General features: G+C 47.2%; 1 protein-coding gene across 1 annotated transcript in view; it reads right to left on the minus strand.

The window, feature by feature from the left end:
• Positions 1 to 703: 703 nt before the first annotated feature.
• Positions 704 to 25,189, minus strand: part of LOC120942724 — a 100,051-nt gene continuing 75,565 nt past the window's right edge. Inside the window, exons 44-59 of the mRNA XM_040355649.1 lie at positions 19,920 to 20,050; positions 19,630 to 19,784; positions 17,383 to 17,540; positions 14,462 to 14,566; positions 14,309 to 14,382; positions 13,531 to 13,672; positions 13,355 to 13,450; positions 11,193 to 11,272; positions 9,868 to 9,951; positions 8,807 to 8,936; positions 8,502 to 8,609; positions 8,196 to 8,279; positions 5,514 to 5,627; positions 4,706 to 4,798; positions 3,923 to 4,033; positions 704 to 873 (exon numbers count right to left, since the gene is read on the minus strand). Of these exons, the coding sequence (XP_040211583.1) occupies positions 766 to 873; positions 3,923 to 4,033; positions 4,706 to 4,798; positions 5,514 to 5,627; positions 8,196 to 8,279; positions 8,502 to 8,609; positions 8,807 to 8,936; positions 9,868 to 9,951; positions 11,193 to 11,272; positions 13,355 to 13,450; positions 13,531 to 13,672; positions 14,309 to 14,382; positions 14,462 to 14,566; positions 17,383 to 17,540; positions 19,630 to 19,784; positions 19,920 to 20,050 (1,773 nt within the window). The 3' untranslated portion in view covers positions 704 to 765. The remainder of the gene's footprint in view (positions 874 to 3,922; positions 4,034 to 4,705; positions 4,799 to 5,513; positions 5,628 to 8,195; positions 8,280 to 8,501; positions 8,610 to 8,806; positions 8,937 to 9,867; positions 9,952 to 11,192; positions 11,273 to 13,354; positions 13,451 to 13,530; positions 13,673 to 14,308; positions 14,383 to 14,461; positions 14,567 to 17,382; positions 17,541 to 19,629; positions 19,785 to 19,919; positions 20,051 to 25,189) is intronic.

A 25,189-nucleotide genomic window follows, 5' to 3' on the forward strand; every position in this document is an offset into this window, starting at 1 on the left:
TAGAGCGAGAGCAATAATTCTAATAATGTTGGGTATGAATTTACTCGGCGTAACATCATCTTTCATAATATTAAAAAAAATGGGGATAACTTTACTGTTGTCTTATTTTTTAATTAAAAAAAGTGTAATTTTTTCCCCAAAAAAAGTGCGCTTGTAAGACCGCTGCGCAAATACGGCGTAACAGAAGGTATTGCAACGATCGCCATTTTATTCTCTAGGGTGTTAGGATAAAAAATATATATAATGTTTAGGGGTTCTAATTAGAGGGAAGAAGATGGCAGTGAAAATAGTGAAAAATGACATTAGAATTGCTGTTTAACTTGTAATGCTTAACTTGTAATACCAACGGCCACCACCAGATGGCGCCAGCTCACAAAAAAACATTTTTTTTCCCTCTTTGCTCCCCCCACTTCCGCCCTGCCTGCGGGCCATTTATAACTGGCCCGCGGGCCGGTACTTTGAGACCACTGGTCTAGAGTAACGTCTAAGGATCTCTCACCCATTGCTGGTTGTGCTAATTATCCCTGGAATTGTATGAAGGAGTTCTGTGTTGATATGTATGATAATGTGTATTGTAGTGAGGGAGTCACATCGGCTGCTTTAAGGGATTAGTTAATTAGCTCATTCATGTTTCGGGTTACAGGAGTATTGTTAAGCCCTGCACACGCGATCGGTTTGTCCCATGAAAACAGGCCGAAAAAAATAATAATAAGTCTAATTTTATACACAAGTTATTTTTGGAAATGTCGGTGGGTGGGATTCTTCTCATTCCGGGGCCATGTGAGTTTCTGGATCCTTAGCTGCCTCCTCCTCCATGTTGATTTTTTCGGGACTTTCCAGCATCTCTTTATATTGGCGCCTGAAGAAGCCCACCTGAGAGGAGCACATAAAGAGGACATTTGGTTCATTTGGTCATTTTTTTTACATACTTTTAAAGTACACGGAATATGTGTGTTCTAGGGCAGTCCAATCCCGCTCTGCCGATATCAGGGCGGCCAATCCGATACTGGTTCCGGATAGAGAGGCGACTCCCTAAACTGGACTGCACTAGAGTAGAGATACTTAAAGCGGAGGTTCACCCACACATGATACTTTTTCCCCTAAGATGGATGCTCGTTTTGTCTAGGGGAATCGGCTAGTTGTTTTAAAATATGAGCCGTACTTACGGTTTACGAGATGCATCTTCTCCGCCGCTTCCGGGTATGGGCTGCGGGACTGGGCGTTCCTTCTTGATTGACAGTCTCCTGAGAGGCTTCCGACGGTCGCATCCATCGCGTCACGATTTTTCCGAAAGAAGCCGAACGTCGGTGCGCAGGCGCAGTATAGAGCCGCACCGACGTTCGGCTTCTTTCGGCTACGAGTGACGCGATGGATGCGACCGTCGGAAGCCTCTCGGAAGACTGTCAATCAAGAAGGAACGCCCGCTCCCGAAGACCCATACCCGGAAGCGGCGGAGAAGATGCAGCTCGAAAACGGTAAGTACGGATCATATTTTATAACAACTAGCCGATTCCCCTAGACCGAACGAGCAGGAAATTGGGGATTGTTTGAAAAAATTGTTTAATGGGTGAACTCCCGCTTTAACAAAACACAAAAGGAACGGGCAAATTTCATAGCACACCAAAACATCCAATCAAAGTTGTATCTCCACTCTACCTCTACTGGCAGCACTGCTGGAACTCCTTCATAGGCAATACCAAGACATGGGGCAGAGTAGGGATAAGGGGGGGTCCAAGGATATGAGGCCTTGCCCAGGAAGTATGGAGACTCCTGACTAGCAGGTGATCCTGTGTTGTGCTGCGGCATCAGGACCTCGGCCAACCGACATCACATTCCCTTCTACATCAAGCCCCACAAGAACTCCAGGGATTAACCTCTACCGGCAGCACTTCTGGAACTCCTTCATAGGCAATAACAAGTCATGGTGTAGACTGGGGATAAAGGGGACCTCTAAAAAACAGTACCACCCCCCCCCCCCCCCAACCATCATCTATGGTTACCATCTCTTAATAAATTTTTAACATTGGAACTTAAGAGTCCAGAGAAGCACTGAGCACCCAGAAGGAACCACTTGACCTATGGGAGTACTCAAACAAAGGCCAATGGGGCACTCCATCCACAAAGGAACTACTCATGAACATTCTCCTCAACTCCTTTCCCTGTCTACATACTCAGGATTGGCTAGGAGAGGTCACCAAGGGGCAGATCCTCAAAGAAATTACGCCGGCGTATCTCTTGATACGCCGCGTAATTTCAAATTTTGCGCGTCGTATCTTTGTTTTGGTATCCACAAAACAAGATACATGTTAGGTGAGAGAGCCAATCACATTGGCCTCTGTACAATGTAGGAGACGAGCCGACTCCTACTGGAGCTCCTGCTATTGTGAGAAGGCGTCCTGTGTTTATACTTATGATAATGTATCATCTACTGTGTGACGCTCGGTGACAACAAGTCTGACCTGCAGTGACATCCTGATTTATCATAACAATGCCCAGGAGGGCACAGAGTCACATCGGCTGCTTTAAGGGATTAGTTAATTAGCTCATGTTAATTAGGTTTCTGGTTACAGGTGTATTGTTAGAGTAATATGAGCAGGAGGGGGGAACCTCCTCTTCTACTGTATATAAGACTTGTATTCTGGTTCTAAAAAACAGTCCATGTTCAGCAATCAAACGAGTATCGTCTTGTTTGTTGTTGTGAGTGGTTGGAATATCTGATATCTATATTTAGACTGGAGGGAAGTGGTATATGACGAAAGCACTCAAGCGCAGTATGGGACGTTTTCGTTACAGTATATTACATAAAGGTTGGTAGATTTGGATGGATTGTGGTTGCAGAAGGAACAGAAGTCTTTAAAAAAGACAAAGCAGGAGGAAGGAGACATATGGGCAGGCTATGAGTGAAGATACACAGATGGCACTGAGTGAGGGAGGAGACTCTGGGAATTAGAGGCAGGAGAAGTATAGGTAAGCCATTGGAAGACATACACACTCAGAGGGAGGCCGTGGTGGAACACTCAGAGGGTGGCTGTGGTGGAACACTCAGAGGGTGGCTGTGGTGGAACACTCAGAGGGAGGCCGTGGTGGAACACCCAGAGGGAGGCCGTGGTGGAACACTCAGAGGGAGGCCGTGGTGGAACACTCAGAGGGAGGCCGTGGTGGAACACCCAGAGGGTGGCCGTGGTGGAACACTCAGAGGGTGGCCGTGGTGGAACACTCAGAGGGTGGCCGTGGTGGAACACTCAGAGGGAGGCCGTGGTGGAACACTCAGAGGGAGGCCGTGGTGGAACACCCAGAGGGAGGCCGTGGTGGAACACTCAGAGGAAGGCCGTGGTGGAACACTCAGAGGGTGGCCGTGGTGGAACACTCAGAGGGAGGCCGTGGTGGAACACTCAGAGGGAGGCCGTGGTGGAACACTCAGAGGGAGGCCGTGGTGGAACACCCAGAGGGAGGCCGTGGTGGAACACTCAGAGGGAGGCCGTGGTGGAACACTCAGAGGAAGGCCGTGGTGGAACACCCAGAGGGTGGCCGTGGTGGAACACTCAGAGGGAGGCCGTGGTGGAACACCCAGAGGGAGGCAGTGGTGGAACACCCAGAGGGAGGCTGTGGTGAAACACAAAGAGGGAGGCCGTGGTGGAACACCCAGAGGGAGGCCGTGGTGGAACACCCAGAGGGAGGCCGTGGTGGAACACCCAGAGGGAGGCTGTGGTGGAACACTCAGAGGGTGGCCGTGGTGGAACACTCAGAGGGAGGCAGTGGTGGAACACCCAGAGGGAGGCCGTGGTGGAACACCCAGAGGGAGGCCGTGGTGGAACACCCAGAGGGAGGCTGTGGCCCTTGGCAGTCAGTGTATGGAATGATCATTTAGGCAAAAAAAATGTGAGATTTCCCCACCTGTCACCACCCTCCCCTGAACACTTACCTTGTATAGTGCGGCTATTATCAGGGCCAGAAGAACCAAACCCCCCACACTGCTCCCGACTATTATAGGAAGGTAATTATAGTCCTCCAGAACCTCCAGAACTGTCTGAGCCTGTAAGAGATGAGAGTACAGTGATAATACAGAACACGGGTGGTGGGACACAAGAGGATTCTGGGACATCGGGGGGGGGGGGGGGGGGGGGGGGGGGATTCCAGGTATTCAGGGGGAGGAATGACTCCAAAAAACAAAAATGATGTCAACAAGTTTCCCTGAGCCGCTACAGAAGAACGATGAGCCGAATCCCGACCCAGAGGAGAGTGAAGCCCTCTTCTACTTCTATACTCGATGGAATCGTTTTATAAAGCAAATGTCCATCAAGTTCTCTCCGTGGAATTCCCGAGGTTTCAGAAGAGGAAAGAAAGTCTCGTCTCCCGGGGGCAGCTGAACATTCCTACATGAGGCCACAAAGGGTATATTCAGAACCCTTGTGTAGCAGAGCACCGCACAGCCAGTGTCGGGAGAAGGTCATCCAGCGCCCAGGGCAAAGATGCCACGCCCCCCATCCCTGAATTGTGCCAGGGGCAGCCGCCCCTCCTGCCCATCCCTGTATTGTGCCTGGGGCAGCCGCCCCTCCTGCCCATCCCTGTATTGTGCCAGAGGCAGCCGCCCCTCTTGCCCATCCCTGTATTGTGCCAGAGGCAGCCGCCCCTCCTGCCCATCCCTGTGCACAGCAAACTTGTACTGTAAAAACCCCTCCTGATCAGATGGATGGATGGATGGTACCTGGGCCCGGGTGAAGTGTTGGCTCTGATGGAAGGTCCGGGTATCGTATACAATCTCTGCCCAGCTCTGTAGGGAGATTTTCTTCTTTTCCATCTGAAACATGAAGAGACAATAATGACAGTGCAGGTATCTATCTGTGTGTAGAGTGGACCTACCTGTGTGTAGAGTGTACCTACCCGTGTGTGTGTAGAGTGGACCTACCCGTGTGTGTGTAGAGTGTACCTACCTGTGTGTGTAGAGTGTACCTACCTGTGTGTGTGTAGAGTGTACCTACCTGTGTGTGTGTAGAGTGGACCTACCTGTGTGTAGAGTGGACCTACCTGTGTGTAGAGTGTACCTACCTGTGTGTGTGTGTGTGTATAGAGTGGACCTACCCGTGTGTGTGTAGAGTGTACCTACCTGTGTGTGTAGAGTGTACCTACCTGTGTGTGTGTAGAGTGTACCTACCTGTGTGTGTGTAGAGTGGACCTACCTGTGTGTAGAGTGGACCTACCTGTGTGTAGAGTGTACCTACCTGTGTGTGTGTGTAGAGTGGACCTACCCGTGTGTGTGTAGAGTGTACCTACCTGTGTGTGTAGAGTGTACCTACCCGTGTGTGTGTAGAGTGTACCTACCCGTGTGTGTGTAGAGTGTACCTACCCGTGTGTGTGTAGAGTGGACCTACCCGTGTGTGTGTAGAGTGGACCTACCTGTGTGTAGAGTGGACCTACCTGTGTGTGTGTGTAGAGTGTACCTACCTGTGTGTGTGTAGAGTGTACCTACCTGTGTGTGTAGAGTGTACCTACCTGTGTGTGGAAAGTGTACTTACCTGTGTGGTCCAGTTTTTAGTCACAGTTCCATTGATAGTGAAGATCAGTGAACTCTGAGCCTCCAGATCCCGGATCTGACACTCCGCTCTCACACACCAACCAACCGAGCAGTTCTGAGGAGAGAGCCGGAGTCCCACCATAAGAGAGATGGAGCGAGGGGTCACTTCACGCCTCACCCCCCCCCCACCCCCATTCTCCTCTATTACTCTACATGACAAGTGGGCCCTCCAAGGACTGGGATCTCCTATGGAGAGTCCCGACCAGGACTGAAGAGGGAAGTAGGGACCATTCCTGGCAGATCTTTCCAGACGAGGTTCATCTATAACCCCCCCCCCCCAATGACACTCCCCCCCCGGACACCTTCCCTCCTCATCCCTTAGATTTATTGAGAAGTTGCCCTATTTTCTGTCTTAGACTCTGGATCCCTCAATGGTTGAGACTTTATCTTAGAGCGCCTTCTAGAGGTTTCTTTGGATAGGACAATGTTAAAGTTTCGATATCTTACAGAAAACAATGCAGCTTATCGTATATCTGCTGAAGACTGAGACCCGGATTCACAAAGCACTTACGCCGACGTATCTCGAGATACGCCGCGTAAGTGTAAGTATGCGCCGTCATATCTGTGCGCCGTGCCCATAAACTGAGATACGCCTGAAAATAGGCTTCCTACGACCGACGTAACTTGCCTACGCCGTCGTATCGTGGGCGCATATTTACGCCGGGCGCATTTGCCGCTCCCATAGATTTTCTATGCACATATGCAAATGAGTGAGATACGCCGATTCACAAACGTACTTGCGCCCGGCGCATAATATACGCGGTTTGCGTAAGTCGTGCGTTCCTGCGTAAAGTTATTCCCCATATAGGAGGCGCAACTCATGCAAAGGTATGGACCAGGGAACACAGCCGTCGTATCTTTTGTCGTTTACGTTGTACGTGAATAGGGCTGGGCGTAGGTTACGTTCACGTCGTAGGCAGCGATTCGGCGTATCTTAGGGAGTAGTTCCGACGTGATTCTGAGCATGCTCACAGGAATGCGGCCACGGGACGGTGCATGCGCCATACGTTATTCGTATCTTTATGACGCTCTATCCATCATTTGCATGGGGTCACGCCTCATTAGCATGGCTCATGCCCACTTCCACCTACGCCGGCTTACGCCGAGGAAACCAGCGTATCTTTAACAGCGAGTGGGAGCGAGTGCTTTGTGAATCCAGTGCTTGCCTCTGTGCACTGCCCCGGCGTAGCATATATTAGATACGCTACGGCGGCATAAATATGCGCCGATGTATGTGAATCAGGGCCTAATTGTCTGGAGATCCAAGCGTGTTCCTCACCATTATTCATTGGGCGGAATCCGCTTTCATGACTTTGCCATTAGATATTTTATATCCTCACGGATCTGATTCAGCAAAACCAACCAGATTCAGACCTCTTGTCACATTTTAGAGGACATCTCCCAGCAGGAGGTCTATCTTATTAGTGGTAGGACAATACAGTAGGGTCAGTGTAGGGATAAGGTAGGTCAGTGTAGTGGTCAGGTAAGTCAGTGTAGTGGTCAGGTAGGTCAGTGTAGGAATCAGGTAGGTCAGTGTAGTGGTCAGGTAGGTCAGTGTAGTAGGGATCAGGTAGGTCTGTGTATTAGTCAGGTAGGTCAGTGTAGTGGTCAGTGTAGGAATCGGGTAGGGATCAGGTAGGTTAGTGTAGGAATCAGGTAGTTCAGTGTGGGAATCAGGTAGGTCAGTGTATTAGTCAGGTAGGTCAGTGTAGTGGTCAGGTAGATCAGTGTAGTGGTCAGTGTAGGAATCAGGTAGGTCAGTGTAGAGGTCAGGTAAGTCAGTGTAGTGGTCAGTGTAGGAATCAGGTAGGTCAGTGTAGTGGTCAGGTAGGTCAGTGTAGGAATCAGATAGGTCACTGTAGTGGTCAGGTAGGTCAGTGTAGTAATCAGGTAGGTCAGTGTAGTGGTCAGGTAAGTCAGTGTAGTGGTCAGTGTAGGAATCAGGTAGGTCAGTGTAGTGGTCAGGTAGGTCAGTGTAGGAATCAGGTAGGTCAGTGTAGAGGTCAGGTAAGTCAGTGTAGTGGTCAGTGTAGGAATCAGGTAGGTCAGTGTAGTGGTCAGTGTAGGAATCAGGTAGGTCAGTGTAGTGGTCAGGTAGGTCAGTGTAGGAATCAGGTAGGTCACTGTAGTGGTCAGGTAGGTCAGTGTAGTAATCAGTTAGGTCAGTGTAGTGGTCAGGTAAGTCAGTGTAGTGGTCAGGTAGGTCAGTGTAGGAATCAGGTAGGTCAGTGTAGTGGTCAGGTAGGTCAGTGTAGTGGTCAGGTAGGTCAGTGTAGGAATCAGGTAGGTCAGTGTAGTGGTGTCTTGTCCCGGGCGCTGACCCCCCCACGCTACACCACTGACTGTATATATAATTTGAGGAAAATGTGAGTATCAAATAGTTTACAATTTGCCAACAACAAAAACTCTGTCCCCGGATTTCATTTGAAAAATCGGGTCTCCTTACAATACAGTCCTTTCTTACTTAGATTCTGCAGATAAATAGAGAAGGGGGTCCCCTGGGCGCTGGTCTGACAAATAGAGAAGGGGGGTCCTCTGGGCGCTGGTCTGACAGACATGCGTTGGGTTGTCTGCCCTTCAGGTTACACTGGTAGAATGTAGAGGACGATGCCTTACCACTTACCAGAAGTAGGCTTGTTCTCAGGAGCTCCTGGAAGTTCTCTGGTGGCCTCATCAGAGCCTTGGTGACACATTCGGTGATCTGCGGCTGGACAGGAAAGCAATGAGGTCATTCAGGGCTCCATTTATAATCATAATAGGTTCTCCTATGTAAGAAGCTCCTTTGTTACCACATGGAGCTCAGCCTACCAGGACCGGGCAGATCGGGTATTTATGGCCAGGGGGCTGATGATTTTATATCAGTTGTGGGGAGCAGAGAATTTTATCATCATTAGAAACATGAATGACAGCACCGGGGTCCAACAGTCACCTGAGAGCTGGTGATATTTGTCTTCTCCCAGACAGACATCTCGCCCAATTTCACCGGGAAATGAAAGATGACGGAGAGAGGAAGGTGGCGCTCCCCCAGATTCATGACCTGCAGAAGACAACCATTATTATTACCCAAATCCTCCCCCGCCATAGAAGACGGGAGATATCTCCGGCCGATGGATCTCAGCCAAGTGATGGAAGTTCAGGAATCGCGCATATCACAATAGTCGGATTCTTGTGAAGGCAAATCTTAGTATGACATCCAGAACTTCAGACAGAAGCCTCCAGAGATAACAATCTTACCTTATAGACGTGTTGTATGGAGGTGTCATGGCTGGTGAAGTTCTGGTATTTGCTGGACTCTTCAAGGCTGGAAATAGACGAGGAGACGTGATCTGTAGCGTACAATGTGGAATTCAGACCCGGAACCTTGCTGTTCTCCAAAACATAATTAAATAGATCCAGTAGGCATGAATGAGATACTTATAATATACATAAAAGGTGTACAAATACGGGAACTCAGCATGGAATGGTGGGAACTACACATAATGGGCACAGCGGGTGTGCAGACCTGGGAACTCAGCATAAAATGGTGGGAACCCCTCATAATGGGCACAGCGGGTGTGCAGACCCGGGAACTCATCATGGAATGGTGGGAACTACACATAATGGGCACAGCGGGTGTGCAGAACTGGGAACTCATCATGGAATGGTGGGAACTACACATAATGGGCACAGCGGGTGTGCAGACCTGGGAACTCAGCATAGAATGGTGGGAACCCCTCATAATGGGCACAGCGGGTGTGCAGACCCGGGAACTCATCATGGAATGGTGGGAACTACACATAATGGGCACAGCGGGTGTGCAGACCTGGGAACTCATCATGGAATGGTGGGAACTATACATAATGGGCACAGCGGGTGTGCAGACCTGGGAACTCAGCATAGAATGGTGAGAACTACACATTATGGGCACATCGGGTGTACAGACCCGCGAACTCAGCATAGAATGGTGGGAACTACACATAATGGGCACAGCGGGTGTACAGACCCGGGAACTCAGCATAGAATGGTGGAAACAACACATAATGGGCACAGCGGGTGTGTAGACCTGGGAACTCAGCACGGGGATGGTGGAAACCCCTCATAATGGGCACAGCGGGTGTACAGACCCGGGAACTTAGTGTTCAGAGAGATCTCATTAATAGAGTCCTTGAGAGGCAGAAGAACCTGTTAGGTGGGTCAGGTCTCCTGCATCCACCAAACTCTGAAATATCACTTCTGGGTGGATTTTTTCATTTAACTATCCTTTTGAATTGCCTGATTCCATTTTATCTGAGCTCTCCTGGGTTCCACCGGCTCACCTGGCGATGGTCACATAGATGGCATAGATAACTCTCAGCTGAGAAGAGGCTTTCGTGGCATCATTGGAAGACTCTCTGTTATCGCTGTGAAGAGACCATGTGTTAATCACAGAATAGGGAATTCCAGATTTATAAAGGGGCAAAATGAGCGATTGTCCCAGTCCAGGCCCACCAATAACAGGGTGTCCACTATACAAAATATATATTTATTAAAAATAAAAGTTTAACATTTGCATTGACAGGTTCAGAGTTTTGTTGCGTAAATTGTTGAGTCAGCCATTGCTGTCTATGGAAGTTAATAAGTACATAGAGGCTGTAACAAAACGTCCCACACTCCGCTTTTCGTCATATACCACTTCCCTCCAGTCTGAAAATAGATATCAGATATTCCAACCACTGACAACTACAAACAAGACGATACTTGTTTGATTGCTGAACATGGACTGTTTATTAGAACCAGAATTCAAGTCTTATATACAGTAGAAGAGGAGGTTCCCCCCTCCTGCTCATATTACTCTAACAATACACCTGTGACCAGAAACATCAATTAACATGAGCTAATTAACTAATCCCTTAAAGCAGCAGACATGACTCAGTGCCCTCCTGGGCATTGTTATGATAAATCAGGATGTCACTACAGGTCAGACTTGTTGTCACTGAGCGTCACACAGTAGATGATACATTATCATATGTATAAACACAGGACACCTTCTCACAATAGAGGAGCTCCAGCAGGAGTCGGCCTATCTCCTACATTGTACAGAGGCCAATGTGATCGGCTCTCTCAACTAACATGTTGAGTTCAGAATCAAACAAACCGAGAATAGTCTTTACATCTATCCTGGGAGATATTGTGGAGAAATATTACTGTCCCATTTTAAGTAATCCGAGATATATTTTCTCAGTCACTCTGTGCCAGGAGGGACATAAGAGGTGCATGGGGAGCTAAAACAAGGGTTTCCCAACCTTTCTAAGGGATTCTGGGTTCCACCGGCACTCCCGTCACAGAGACATGGCTATGTTTTGTTTGTAGTCTTCCCTAATAATCCATTTGGAGTTTGTCTGGTTTGTACAGAATTTCCTTCAGACATAGAACTCATTTGTTCTTTCTATGTATGTGAAGTATGACCTGTCAATTGACATGGAGTAAATGGACTTTGGTGTTTCATTTTGATGATTAGCCACATATTTTAATTCCTGTGTATGAGGGCCCCACCAAACCCTACATCCCCCCCCCCCCCCCCAAGGTCCAAACCTGCCCCTGGCTCTACTGTAGGTGTGAGTGTCCAAGGTACCAGGATGAAGTAAGGTGGAATGGTGGTTACCTGGCGGCACTGGCCGTCAACATCAACATGTCTCCAAGATCAGCAGTTGGTGAAACATGAAAGCTCACCATGAAGATCACCTGAAAGAGATCGAGAGATCAAGATCTGTGGGTCTTCTAGAGACATTGTGTTCTGTGAGGAAGGAGCAAAGATGGAGGGTAATGGAAAAGGCAGGCAATATTTGAGAGTAAAGCACTAAAATATGGAGGTCCACCTAGCTCAGCATTGGGTCTCCTGCATTCTTACTCTCTCTAGCAGTCTCCTCCTAGCCCAGCGTTGGGTTTCATGTACTCTTATGCCTTGCACACGCGATCGGAATATTTTCATCGGATATTCTGATCGTGTGTGTGCCAACAGACTTAGAAAGAGAACATGTTCTCTGTATGGAACTCCGACTGAGAAAAACCATGCATGCTCGGAAGCATTGAACTTCATTTTTCTCGGCTCGTTGTAGTGTTGTACTTCACTGCGTATTGGACGGTCGGAATTTGGTGTATGCAAGACGTCTTGAACGGAATTCCATCAGAAAAATACGTCAAAGTTTATCCCGACGGAAATTCCAATTGTGTATATGGGGGCATTACACTCTCTAACAGTCTCTATTACTCTCTAGCAGTCTCCTTTTAAATGGTGTTGAGTCTCATGCACTCTTACTCTCTCTAGAAGTCTATTTTTCTTTCTAGCCCAGGGTTGGGTCTCATGCATTCTTACTTTCTCTAATGCCGCGTACACATGGTCGTTTTATGTGATGAAAAAAAATGACGTTTTTAAAAACGTCACTTTAATTGACCGTGTGTGGGGGGAAAACGTTGTTTTATGTCTTCTAAAAAACAACCAAAAAAAATTGAAGCATGCTTCAATTTTATGTGTCTTTTTCAAAACGTCAACTTTTACTTCACAGAAATTGACCGTGTGTAGCAAAAAAACGTCGTTTAAAACAACGTTTTTTCACCCGCGCATGCCCAGAAGCTACTTATGAAGCAAGCTTCAATGGAAAAAGTGGTGAGAACATAACCTCGCTTTGCTAGAACATTGTGAGAAAAACGATGGTGTGTAGGCAACTTCGTCTTTGAAAATTGAAGTTTCAAAAACGTTGTTTTTTACTTCACAGAAAGTGTCGTTTTTTTTCATCACATAAAGTAATGGTGTGTACGGGGAATAACAGTCTTAGTCTCCTCCTAGCCCAGGGTTGGGTCTCATAAATTCTTACTCTCACTAGCAGTCTTAGTCTCCTCCTAGCCCAGGGTTGGGTCTCATAAATTCTTACTCTCACTAGCAGTCTTAGTCTCCTCCTAGCCCAGTGTTGGGTCTCATACACTCTCACTATCGCCAATAGTCTCTGTCTCCTCCGAGCCCAGGGTTGGGTCTCATAAATTCTTACTCTCTCTAGCAGTCTCAGTCTCCTTCTCACCCAGCGTTGGGTCTCTTGCATTCTTACTTTCCCTAGAAGTCTTGCTGCAAAGGCAGTCATAGGTGAGGGCAGTGGCACATTTTTTTGTATATTCAGTCTCCTTCTAGCCTGGCATATGGTCTCATGCACTCTTACTATCTCTAGCAGTCTCAGTCTCCTCCTAGACCATTGTTGGGTCTCATGCACTCTAACTATCTCTAGCAGGCTCAGTCTCCTCCTAGACCAACATGAGGTCTTATGCACTGTACTCTCTCTAGTAGACTCTGGTAATCTCTCTCAGTCCACTCTTAGCCTGGTGTTGGGTCTCATGCACTTTTACACTCTATAGCAGTCTCCTGCACTCTTCTCTCAAGCAGTCTCAGTCTCCTCCAAGCCTGGCACTGAGTTTACTGTTTTCTTCATCTCTATAGCAGTCTCAGCCTCCTCCCAGCCCAGCATTGGGTCTCATCATGCACTCTTACACTCTATGGCAGTCTCTAGTAGTCCCTAGCTGTCTCTTCTTAAATGATGTTGGGTCTCATGCACTTTTACACTCTCTGGCAGACTTTTGGAGTCCCTAGCTGTCTCTTCTTAAATTATGTTGGGTCTCATGCACTTTTACACTCTCTGGCAGACTTGTGTAGTCCCTAACAGTCTCCTCTTAGCCTAGTGTTGGGTCTCATGCACGCTTACACACTTTGGCAGTCTCTAGTAGTCCCTAGCTGTCACCTCTTTACATTTTGTTGGACCTCATGCAGCAATCCCTGCTTACCATGGTGTTGGCCCTCAGGAGAGGCCTGTTCACTGCACAGTTCAACACTCTCTGGTCCTCTGCAGTTGAACATGACACCCCCACCTTCCTGTTACTCTACGAGACATACACAGCAAAAATTATATTCCGTCTGAACACAGAGACCCTCCTTCATGTAGGACAGAGCACCCCTTTACCTCAATCAGAGACACCCTTCGATATGATAGACTGGGGGGGAAGGGGATAACAATATGAGCGTTAAAGGAATCATCTCCCTCATTCTTCACGGAAACCGTCACACTGATGTCAAAATCCGCTCCAACCACCAGCTCGGTGACGCTGTCAGGGAGACATAAGAACGATTTTTGAAAGCTCATTTTAAATGTGATATTTTTTTTGTGCGTGTTGTCAAATTGGGCACAAAAATAAGCCGTAATGGACCAGAAAAAAGTAAATGATCACACTGGAAAGAATAACGTACAACTCAAAAAAAGAATGAAGTAACCTATCACTGGCTTGATCCTAAACCCTAATCCTGAGTGTGAAATTAACCTCTAGCCCTAGGCGTTTTCCCCAGATTGAACCTTACCCCAAACCTGACCAACCCCTAAAACTAGTCCAATACATGGTTGCGAGTGAGAATAAATTTGGCCTTAGGGTTGGGGGTCAATAGGAATAGGAGTGGAGTAGTGTCCCTATTAGTAAGAGGAATAGTATCCCATCATTGGTATTATGGAACAAAGAGTGCCCAATTGTTGGTGTCAGTGGGAGGAATAGTGCCCCAAGGGCCAGATTAAGGCTAGCAAAGGGCCACATCTGGCCCTCGGGCTGCAGTTTGGAGACCCCTGTTCTAGGTTTTATAAAATATTACCATCCCTAAAAACCAAATATGTTACTAATAGCTCAGTTTATAAATGTGAAATTTCTATGGAATTTTCTAGAGCGACTTGTAACACTGTCACTGTGTTATCTTACTTTGAGAAGGTGATGTTGACTTTCAGGTCATCCTCACACACTCCATCCCCACCGCAATTCTTCTGAAATAAAAGCTGATAAAGAGACATTGTCGGTCAATTGATTCAGAATTGAGACCCCAATCAGCCCCCAGCTCACGTGTGCCCTCAGTACCTCTTCTGAGATTCTGCGTTTTGAGTCCAGACTCAATACAGGGGATCCAATAACAGAGAAGTTAAGAACGACTCGAAGAGGGGACAGAGAGTCCTCCACACACTCCTGAGACACAGAGACGGGAGAAATGAGCAATCTCTACAACACTACAAACCTGTGTCATACTGGCTGGGACCTGCTACTGGACTATTATCATGACCATGTAAGAGGAAACAAGGGGTGGGCATTGAGTAAGTGTAGGGTCGGGTCAGGATGAGGGCTACTCTTAGCCGTAGGATTGGCTTGGATTAGGGTTAGTATCAGAGGTAGGGTCGGCTCAGGGTGAGGGCTACTCGTAGCAGTAGGATTGGATTGGATTAGGATGAGGGTTAGTATCAGATGTAGGGTCAGGTCAGGGTGAGGGCTACTCTTAAGTGTATGATTAGATTAGGGTGATGGTTAGTCTTAGCAGTAGGATTGGATTAGGGTGAAGATTTGTTTTAGTGTTAGAGTTGGATCAGGGCGAGAGTTACTCTTAACTGTATGATTAGATTAGGGCGAGGGTTGCTCTTAGTGGTAGGGTGGAATAAGGGTGAGGATTACTCTTAGTGGTAGTGTGGAATGAGGGTTACTCTTATTGGTAGGGTAGAATGAGGGTGAGGGTTACTCTTAGCGGTAGGGTGGAATGAGGGCGAGGGTTACTCTTAGTGGTAGGGTGGAATGAGGGCGATTGTTACTCTTAGTGGTAGGGTGGAATAAGGGTGAGGATTACTCTTAGTGGTAGTGTGGAATGAGGGTTACTCTTATTGGTAGGGTAGAATGAGGGTGAGGGTTACTCTTAGCGGTAGGGTGGAATGAGGGCGAGGGTTACTCTTAGTGGTAGGGTGGAATGAGGGTTGCTCTTAGTGGTAGTGTGGAATGAGGGTTACTCTTAGTGGTAGGGTGGAATGAGGGCGAGGGTTGCTCTTAGTGGTAGTGTGGAATGAGGTTTACTCTTAGTGGTAGGGTGGAATGAGGGTGAGGGTTACTCTTAGCGGTAGGGTGGAATGAGGGCAAGGGTTGCTCTTAGTGGTAGTGTGGAATGAGGTTTACTCTTAGTGGTAGGGTGGAATAAGAGTTGCTCTTAGTGGTAGTGTGGAATGAGGGTTACTCTTAGTGGTAGGGTGGAATGAGGGCGATTGTTACTCTTAGTGGTAGGGTGGAATGAGGGCGAGGGTTACTCTTAGTGGTAGGGTGGAATGAGGTTTACTCTTATTGGTAGGGTGGAATGAGGGCGAGGGTTACTCTTAGTGGTAGGGTGGAATGAGGGTTGCTCTTAGTGGTAGTGTGGAATGAGGGTTACTCTTAGTGGTAGGGTGGAATGAGGGCGAGGGTTACTCTTAGTGGTAGGGTGGAATGAGGTTTACTCTTAGTGGTAGGGTAGAATGAGGGCGAGGGTTACTCTTAGTGGTAGGGTGGAATGAGGGTTGCTCTTAGTGGTAGTGTGGAATGAGGGTTACTCTTAGTGGTAGGGTGGAATGAGGGCGAGGGTTACTCTTAGTGGTAGGGTGGAATGAGGGCGAGGGTTGCTCTTAGTGGTAGTGTGGAATGAGGTTTACTCTTAGTGGTAGGGTGGAATGAGGGTGAGGGTTAATCTTAGTGGTAGGGTGGAATGAGGGTTGCTCTTAGTGGTAGTGTGGAATGAGGGTTACTCTTAGTGGTAGGGTGGAATGAGGGCGAGGGTTACTCTTAGTGGTAGGGTAGAATGAGGGCGAGGGTTACTCTTAGTGGTAGGGTGGAATGAGGGTTGCTCTTAGTGGTAGTGTGGAATGAGGGTTACTCTTAGTGGTAGGGTGGAATGAGGGCGAGGGTTACTCTTAGTGGTAGGGTGGAATGAGGGCGAGGGTTGCTCTTAGTGGTAGTGTGGAATGAGGTTTACTCTTAGTGGTAGTGTGGAATGAGGGTTGCTCTTAGTGGTAGTGTGGAATGAGGGTTACTCTTAGTGGTAGGGTGGAATGAGGGCAAGGGTTACTCTTAGTGGTAGGGTGGCATGAGGGCGAGGGTTACTCTTAGTGGCAGGGTTGGATTATGGTGAGGGTTACTTAGTGGTAGGGTGGAATGAGGGCGAGGATTACTCTAAGGCCTCGTACACACGACCGGATCTATCCGCTGGGATTGATCCGCGGATCAGTTCCAGCGGACAAATCCGGTCGTCTGGACGGCCTAGCGGATATTTATCCGCGGAGATTCCTCCGGCCGATCGATTTCAAGCGGATAGAAATTTCTTAGCATGCTAACAAATCTATCCGCTTGAATCGGGTCCAGCGGATTGATCCGGTCGTCTGTACAGACTCACCGGATCAATCCGTCCGCTCCCCTCCCTCGCATGCGTCGTAATGATTCGACGCATGCGTGGAAGTACTTACCTTCCAGCGTCGCACACGTCGCCGCGTCATCGTCACGGCTCGACACGTCACCGCGGATGGATTCCGCGCGGATTTCGATCTGATGGTGAGTACAGCCATCAGATCCAAATCCGCCAGAGGATTTATCCGCTGGGAACGGTCCAGCGGACCGTTTCCAGCGGATATCCTCTGGTGTGTACGGGGCCTTAGGGGCAGGATAGAATTAGGGTGGGGGTTATTATTTGTGGTAGGTTTGGATCAGGATTAGGGTTATGATGAGGATCAGATATGATATACTTCTATATCCACTGCATTCATCAACTCATCAGATGGCGGATATTATAAGTGGAAGGGCGTGCTTTATTTTACATACAGATTATAATGTTCTCATGTTATTGGTGGTGGAGAGACACAAATGTTGTATTTTCTCTACATATAATGGTGGTGATAACACGATGGGATGTTTTTTTTGTATACTCCAGAGGGTAACACAACACGTAGTGAATTAGTGGAGATATTTAGGATTTAATGTGTGTCAGTTCGGTTGGCATTACTAACAGGAAGGATTACGGTGTGGTGGACACATCTTGGCTTCTCGGCTAGCTCTAAGGAACTTCTCATTGTTCTGGAGCCAGGTTGGTGGGGAAAGACGGCTCGGGTCAAAGTGAACGCCGCGTCCAGCATGAGTGTGTAGTTCACCTGCGCCGAGATTCCACCTGGGGTGAAAAGAGAAAGTCAGTGATTGGATTGTAATGGATTCATTGGAATTTGTAAAGTCAAATATAATTATTTTTTGTTCGTTTTCCACCAGGACAGTACCACACCATAAAGTACGTACAGACATTCAGATATAGGTGAAGTCTGGTGGGCTCTACGTCTGGCTTCTTATAATTGGGGGTTCCAGTCGGGGGAGGGGGAGGGAGGTCCCCATTCTGTTCCTAGCCTCATTGGGGTTGCCCCAATACTTCAGCTTCATTCTCCATAATATTAGAGGTGTGCATATTCACTGCTCTCATGATTCAATTTGATTATCTGGTCAACAATTAGATTCCATTCTGTGATGCATCGCGATTACTGACGAGCTAGGCGGCCCTTCCTCCCTGCAATCTTCTGGGACTCATCACAGGTCCCAGAAGATTGCCCGGCTATGCAGGACAGCGCAGTGAGACATGTTCACCCGGGTGTGAAGCTGCAAGCTGTCACAGCCGGATGCCCACAGTAGTATTGCCAGCGCCGTGAACAGGTGGGGGAGAGAATGAAGGGTTCGGATGGCCACGTTGCTGGATTGAGGGACAGGTGAGTACCTTTTTGCGCACACTCGTGAAATGGCGACAAACTACGGTACCTAAAAAGATCTCCATAGGCAACGCTTAAAAATGAAATTAACGGTTACCAGGTTAGAGTTACAGAGATGATCTAGGGCTAGAATTAATTTCTCTCGCTTTGACGATCACGGTGATACCTCACATGTGGGATTTGAACACTGTTTACATATACAGGCGCAACTTGCATATGCGTTTTCTTTGCTGCGCGATTCTGAATACTGTATTTTTTTTTAAACTGGCGCTATTGGCAGTCGAGAAAACCTAGAGTGACGTTGTGACGTTGCTTCCGTGTTTACATACAGGAGACTGGAAGGAAGCCGTTTCTGGCTTTGTGCCAGTCTGTGTCTGGACGCCGGAAGAGGCGGATCGGGTCTCCCGGTGGGATGGGAGGCCCAGTAAGAGTGGCGGAAGGCAGCGGGAGTGGGGGATGTCACCTCCCGCTCCTCTGGTATAACAGCCGAGCGGCTTTTAGCGGCATCGGTTGTTATCCCTGGAAAGCCGACCACCCGCTCTAAAAAAAAAGGTACCGACGGGGCATCATCCTGGTCGGCATGACGTGACCTGGAAATCGATTTTTCTGGTTGCATGCATTGATGCTGCATCGTTGACACCTGAATCGCGATGCATCAATGCCGCATCATTGACACCTGAATCGCGATGCATCGATGCCGCATCGTTGACACCTGAATCGTGATGCATCGATGCCGCATCATTGACACCTGAATCGTGATGCATCGATGCCGCATCATTGACACCTGAATCGTGATGCATCGATGCCGCATCATTGACACCTGAATCGTGATGCATCGATGCCGCATCATTGACACCTGAATCGCGATGCATCGATGCCGCATCGTTGACACCTGAATCGCGATGTATCGATGCGGCATCATTGACACCTGAATCACGATGCATCGATGCCGCATCATTGACACCTGAATCGCGATGCATCGATGCCGCATCATTGACACCTGAATCGCGATGTATCGATGCGGCATCATTGACACCTGAATCACGATGCATCGATGCCGCATCATTGACACCTGAATCGTGATGCATCGATGCCGCATCATTGACACCTGAATCGTGATGCATCGATGCCGCATCATTGACACCAGAATCGCGATGCATCGATGCCGCATCGTTGACACCCGAATCGCGATGTATCAATGCAGCGATTAATTTCAGCAACCCCACATAATATACCACCTCTTATTGGGCACAGCAGCTGTTCAGAGCCAGGTACTTAACACTGAGCTCTCATCTATAGAGTCCCCAGTAGATAGAAGAAGCTGTCAGGCAGCATAACTCTAAATATCAAGTTTAGATGACCACCCTAAAATTTATACTAATACATGCTAGGGATGTTGGGGTCTACTCTACGGAAGTCTACCAAAGTTTCCATAACTTACTTAAGTACATGAAAGGAATTTGTTAATGTGAAATGTGTAATGGGGCAGTTGAGTCGGTGGAGCCTCACCTACATGCCGGGGGCTCCTCAATTCCTGGGTGAAACACACTGTGATATTCGAGGCCTGCACTCTCCTATTTATCACTGAACATTCGTAGGAGGAAAGTGGAATTTCTCGGGGGTGAAATCTCATGGACACCGACAGAAACACAACCGGGTGAGATCTGAATGTAAAAAAGAAAAGTAGAGCCAGAGATCTGAACTTCCACCTCAGAAATCTCCTGGGAGTCAGGTTATGAAAACTTTTTTCTCGTATGATGGAACATTTCTATCAGATACAATAATTCATTTCTTCTCACCTCAGTACAAAGACTTGGCCTTCACTCCCCACGGACAGATCTGGAAGTCCATCCCCCGTCAGATCCAGATTCCCACTCAGAGACCGACCAAAAAACTTTATTCTGCTGCTTAATAGACTTCCGGTAATTCTCTGCAGGACAAGAATGAGATACAAGAGAGGTCAGGCCAAGTGTGGATGAAGGAGCATGAGATGAAACCCAATTCCCAAATATGAGATCTTCCCATAAGTTGGCCGTACACGTGATGATTATCAGTCAGTTTTAATCACTCCAGAGCCACTGGGAGAAACTAAACAACCTACCACCTATTAATTTGATTGACCGCTTGATGTCCCCTAGCTGCCCCACATGGCTGAACCACCAGCTGATGGTCTAAAGCAGGGGTGTCAAACTCAATTTCATTGTGGGCCGCATCAGTATTATGATTGTCCTCAAAAGGGTCGGTTGTATCTGTAAGATTAGATGTCCAGCGCATTCCCCTCCCCTTTACATTAGATGTCAGGAACCACCCCACCATCAGAAGGCGAGTCCCCCACTCTCCCTTACATCACAGTGCACCCCCCTTTCCTTATGCTGCTGCTGGGAAGAAGCTGGATGCATTGCTTGAAAGAAGAAAGTAAGGGTCTGGAGTAGGACCAGAGGAGGGCTGGAGCTTTCCTGCAGTTGCAGGAGAGGTGCGAGGGCCACATGAAATGGCCTGGAGGGCCGGATTTGGCCCGCGGGCCTTGTGTTTGACACATGTGGTCTACAGTAACAAGAGTGAACCAGGGGATGAGTTGCTAAGCCAGTTTGTGGCCTAGGTGCTCCACACAGACCTCCATGTGTGTACTATTCACAGGTCTGAAACATTTTTCACGCCATCCCCCTGAGCCGCTTCCACTCCGACCCTTCTTGATATGTATGGCCCACCGGTGAGGAGGTGCAGCGGGATGCAGCAGCAGTAAACACTCCAGTTGCAGAGAACAGAAATTGTATTAAAGTTAAAGCAAAGTTCCACCCAAAAATGGAACTTCCCCCTCCGGTGTGACATTTGGCACCTTTCAGGGGGGAGGAGGGAGCAGATTCCTGTCTAATACAGGTATTTGCTACCGCTTCTGGGCATAGATAACCGCGGTGACTGGAGAGGACTGAAGGGACCACCTGGCATGGAGAGAGACTGTCACTGAGACTCAGGAGAGGACGTGTCATGTCGGTGAGGACTCATCGTCATCTGTGCTGCTGCACACTGCTGTCAGTATCACTGTGAGAGTCAATTTCATGAGTACATCGCCCATTCTAATTTCTTGCCCTCCTGAGTCCTGTTCCTTAGCTACTTACTTACTATATCGAAAAGAAAAAAATAGGAAATATCCTTTTTGCCTTAATATCTATCTAAAATCGCATTGCTAATTGCATATTGTACTTATTTGTAGCATAAATACTGGAATTTGCACTTAAAACTGTAATTTTATAACTTTTGGAACTGGCAGTAAAAACTTAGGCCCCGTACAGACGACCAAACATGTCTGCTGAAACTGGTCTGCGGGCCAGTTTCAGCAGACATGTTCGGTGGTGTGTAGGCCCGAGCGTGCAGGATTCCAGCAAACATTTGCCCGCCGGGCCTTTTCCCAGCGGACAAATATTCCTGGACTTGTTTTAAAACAGTCCGCTGGAATCCTGCCCGCTCGGACATGTTCGGTCGTCTGTACAGACCTACCGTACATGTCCGAGCGCCCACCATCCCTCGCATGCGTTGAATGACTTTGACGCATGCGTGGAAGCATTTAACTGGCAGGCCCGCCCACGTCGCCGCGTCATTGTCACGGCGACACCGCGTCATCGTCGCGGCGACACCGCGGACACGCCCCACGTATTGTTTACGCACGGATTTCTGTACGATGGTTAGTACAGCCATCGTACAGAAATCCCCGGGCAGACATGTACGGTGAAAACGGTCCGGCGGACCGCTTTCATCGTACATGTTTGCCCGTGTGTACACAGCCTTAGCTGTGCCAGTAAATTATGGGTGTTGTGTCAGTAAATTTCAATCTGGTAGGTTGGCAACACTGGCAAACAGCCACATGTATGGCCAGCTTCAAGAGTCCCCCCGGCATTATCTGCAGGTGAGGCAGGCTGGGAGTTTGTGTTTGCACCTGTCAATGTAAATGCCAAAGCCACTGGTAGCAACTCCGAAGGAACTCAAATGCCGCGTACAAAAAAATCTGATGTTTTTTCCGACGTAATTCTGCTCAAGCTTGGCTTGCATACACACGGTCACACCAAATTCCAACCGTCAAGAACGCAGTGACATACAACACTATGACGAGCCGAGAACAATGAAGTTCAATGCTTCCGAGAATGCGTCGAATTGTTTCAAAGCATGCGTGTTTTTTTTCCTGTCGGAATTCCATACAGATGAACGTTTTTTCCGATAGGAATTTTTTCCATCGTAAAAATCGAGAACATGTTCCTTATCTAAGTCCGTCGGAATTTCGGACAGAAAAAGTCTATTTGGGCATACACACGGTCGGAATATCCAATGAAAAGCTTCCATCTGACTTTTTCCATCAGAAATTCTGACCGTGTGTACCGGGCAAAAAGCATCTCAGATACAAGCCAGCTCCGCCCTTCTACACTAAATCCATAAAGGAAGTGTCAGATATTTCACCGCCAGTTCATGGCGAAGATTTGGAGACTCATAAAAGAGAACAATGATAATCTCTTCCTCTGTCATTTCACACTTCTGAGTTTTTTAAAGTCACAATTATGAGATTATAATGTGTCATTTTATAGACATAATTGTAAGGAGAAAAAAGTCATAAATTTAGACTTTGTAAAATCGTAATTATGGAATTAGAAGATTAAAAAATCATCATTTTCACTATTTATAGTCATAATAAAGGGGACAACAGACACAGCGTTCTTCTTTTTATAGGTCCTTGTTACAATGAAAATTGCCGGTTTAGCATCAAACGATTATTGGGCTGGCTGGAGAAAAGATTGACAACATTTGTAGTGAAAAAGGACAGAAAGACTTTAGAAACTGACAAAATCCCATTCTCCAAAATTGTTGTCCCGGATTATCCTCCCTTTCCTGTCATATGGAGAAATGAAATGACTTGCAGCAGCTTTGTGAACTGGGCATTCCGACGCCATCAATGGATGTAAAATGGGTGAAATGTAAATTCAGGACTTCCGTTGGTTCCTTTAAATTATAAGGATGACATCAAGTGCTCACAATGGTCACCTCTGAGTGTGTTGTCCTTTGTGGCTTCTCCAATGGTTTTTCGTTCTCCACCTCAGGTTTACCAGTACGAGATAATCATTTTCTGTGTTGTATAAATCTAATAATTACAGTTATATTCTTTTCTGTATTTGTCATGGAGAAGTAAGAACCATCCTCTAGGGACAGTTTGATTTCTAGTTATTTGTCCTGGAGAAATAAGGTTACTCTTGTGATAGGTTGTTTGATATCCAGTTATTTGTCATGAAGACACAAGGTTCTTATTGTAATGGGAAGTTTTGATATCCAGTTATTTGTCATGGAGACGTAAGGTTCTTCTTCTGGTGTGGTCGTTTGATATCCAGTTATTTGTCATGGAGACGCAAGGTTCTTCTTCTGATGGGTCGTTTGATATCCAGTTATTTGTCATGGAGACACAAGGTTCTTCTTGTGATGGGAAGTTTTGATATCCAGTTATTTGTCATGGAGACACAAGGTTCTTCTTGTGATGGGAAGTTTTGATATCCAGTTATTTGTCATGGAGACACAAGGTTCTTCTTGTGATGGGAAGTTTTGATATCCAGTTATTTGTCATGGAGACGTAAGGTTCTTCTTCTGGTGGGGTCGTTTGATATCCAGTTATTTGTCATGGAGACGCAAGGTTCTTCTTCTGGTGGGGTCGTTTGATATCCAGTTATTTGTCATGGAGACGCAAGGTTCTTCTTCTGGTGTGGTCGTTTGGTATCCAGTTATTTGTCATGGAGACGTAAGGTTCTTCTTGTGATGGGAAGTTTTGATATCCAGTTATTTGTCATGGAGACACAAGGTTCTTCTTGTGATGGGAAGTTTTGATATCCAGTTATTTGTTATGGAGATGTAAGGTTCTTCTTGTGATGGGAAGTTTTGATATCCAGTTATTTGTTATGGAGATGTAAGGTTCTTCTTGTGGTGGGGCCGTTTCATATCCAGTTATTTGTTATGGATAGGGATTGGCGAACGGTTCGGCCCAAGCTTAAGTTTGGGCCGAACTTCAGTTGTTCGTTGTTCTGGTGAACACCGAACAATATGCTGAGTTCAGGGAAAATTCGAAAGCCGCAGAACCCCGTTAAAGTCTATGGGACAGTAACATGAAAAATCAAAAGTGCTAATTTTAAAGGTTAATATGCAAGGTATTGCCATAAAAAGTGTTTGGGGACCCGGGTCCTGCCCCAAGGGACATGTATCAATGCAAAAAAAAGTTTAAAACTAAATTTTTTTCAGGAGAAGTGATTTTAATAATGCTTAAAGTGAAATATTTCTTCAAATTTCGTACCTGGGGGGTGTCTATAGTATGCATGTAAAGTGGCACATTTTTCCCTTGTTTAGAACAGTCCCTGCAAAAAATAAAATTTCTAAAGGAAAAAAAGTCATTTAAAACTACTCGCGGCTGTAATGAATTGTCAGGTCCCAGCAATACAGATAAAAGTCATTGAAAAAAACGGCATGGGTTCGCCCCCAGTCCAATACCAGGCCCTTTGGGTCTGGTATGAATATTAAAGGGAACCCCGTGCCAAAATAAAAAAAATTACATGGGATTCCTCCAAAAATCCACACCAGACCCTTTTTTTGTGATGGGGCTGTTTGATGTCTAGTTGATTTGTCATGAAGTGAGAGGGCACAAAGTGGTACAAGTGCTGAGTATCCAATCTGAAAAAGAACCACCTCTGTGGCAAACTCTGGAAAAATGTCATGGTCGCGGTACACTCTTGTAGAGAGGCAGCGAGGCAGCGAGGCAGTGTTGTGGTCAGGAAACAGACCATGGTCACACTGGAAAGGCAAGCAGACAGGAACGAGCTGTGGTCAGGAACTAGCTTGGCCAGCAACGGGTAGGCAGAGCAGAGGATGGTCCAAGGCAAACCAGGTAAGCAAACAACAGGATCAGGTTACTAAGATCACTCAGGTCACTCATGCAAATAGCTGAAGACCATCTAGCAATTCCGTGATTTAGCTCTGGTCCATAAAAAGGCCTTCTGGCACTAATTCTGGAAATGCCTGGCTATGACTCCAGGTCTTTGGTCATGTGCCAATG

Source organism: Rana temporaria, chromosome 6, assembly GCF_905171775.1.
Source record: "Rana temporaria chromosome 6, aRanTem1.1, whole genome shotgun sequence".
In the NCBI taxonomy this organism is placed as follows: Eukaryota; Metazoa; Chordata; class Amphibia; order Anura; family Ranidae; genus Rana; species Rana temporaria.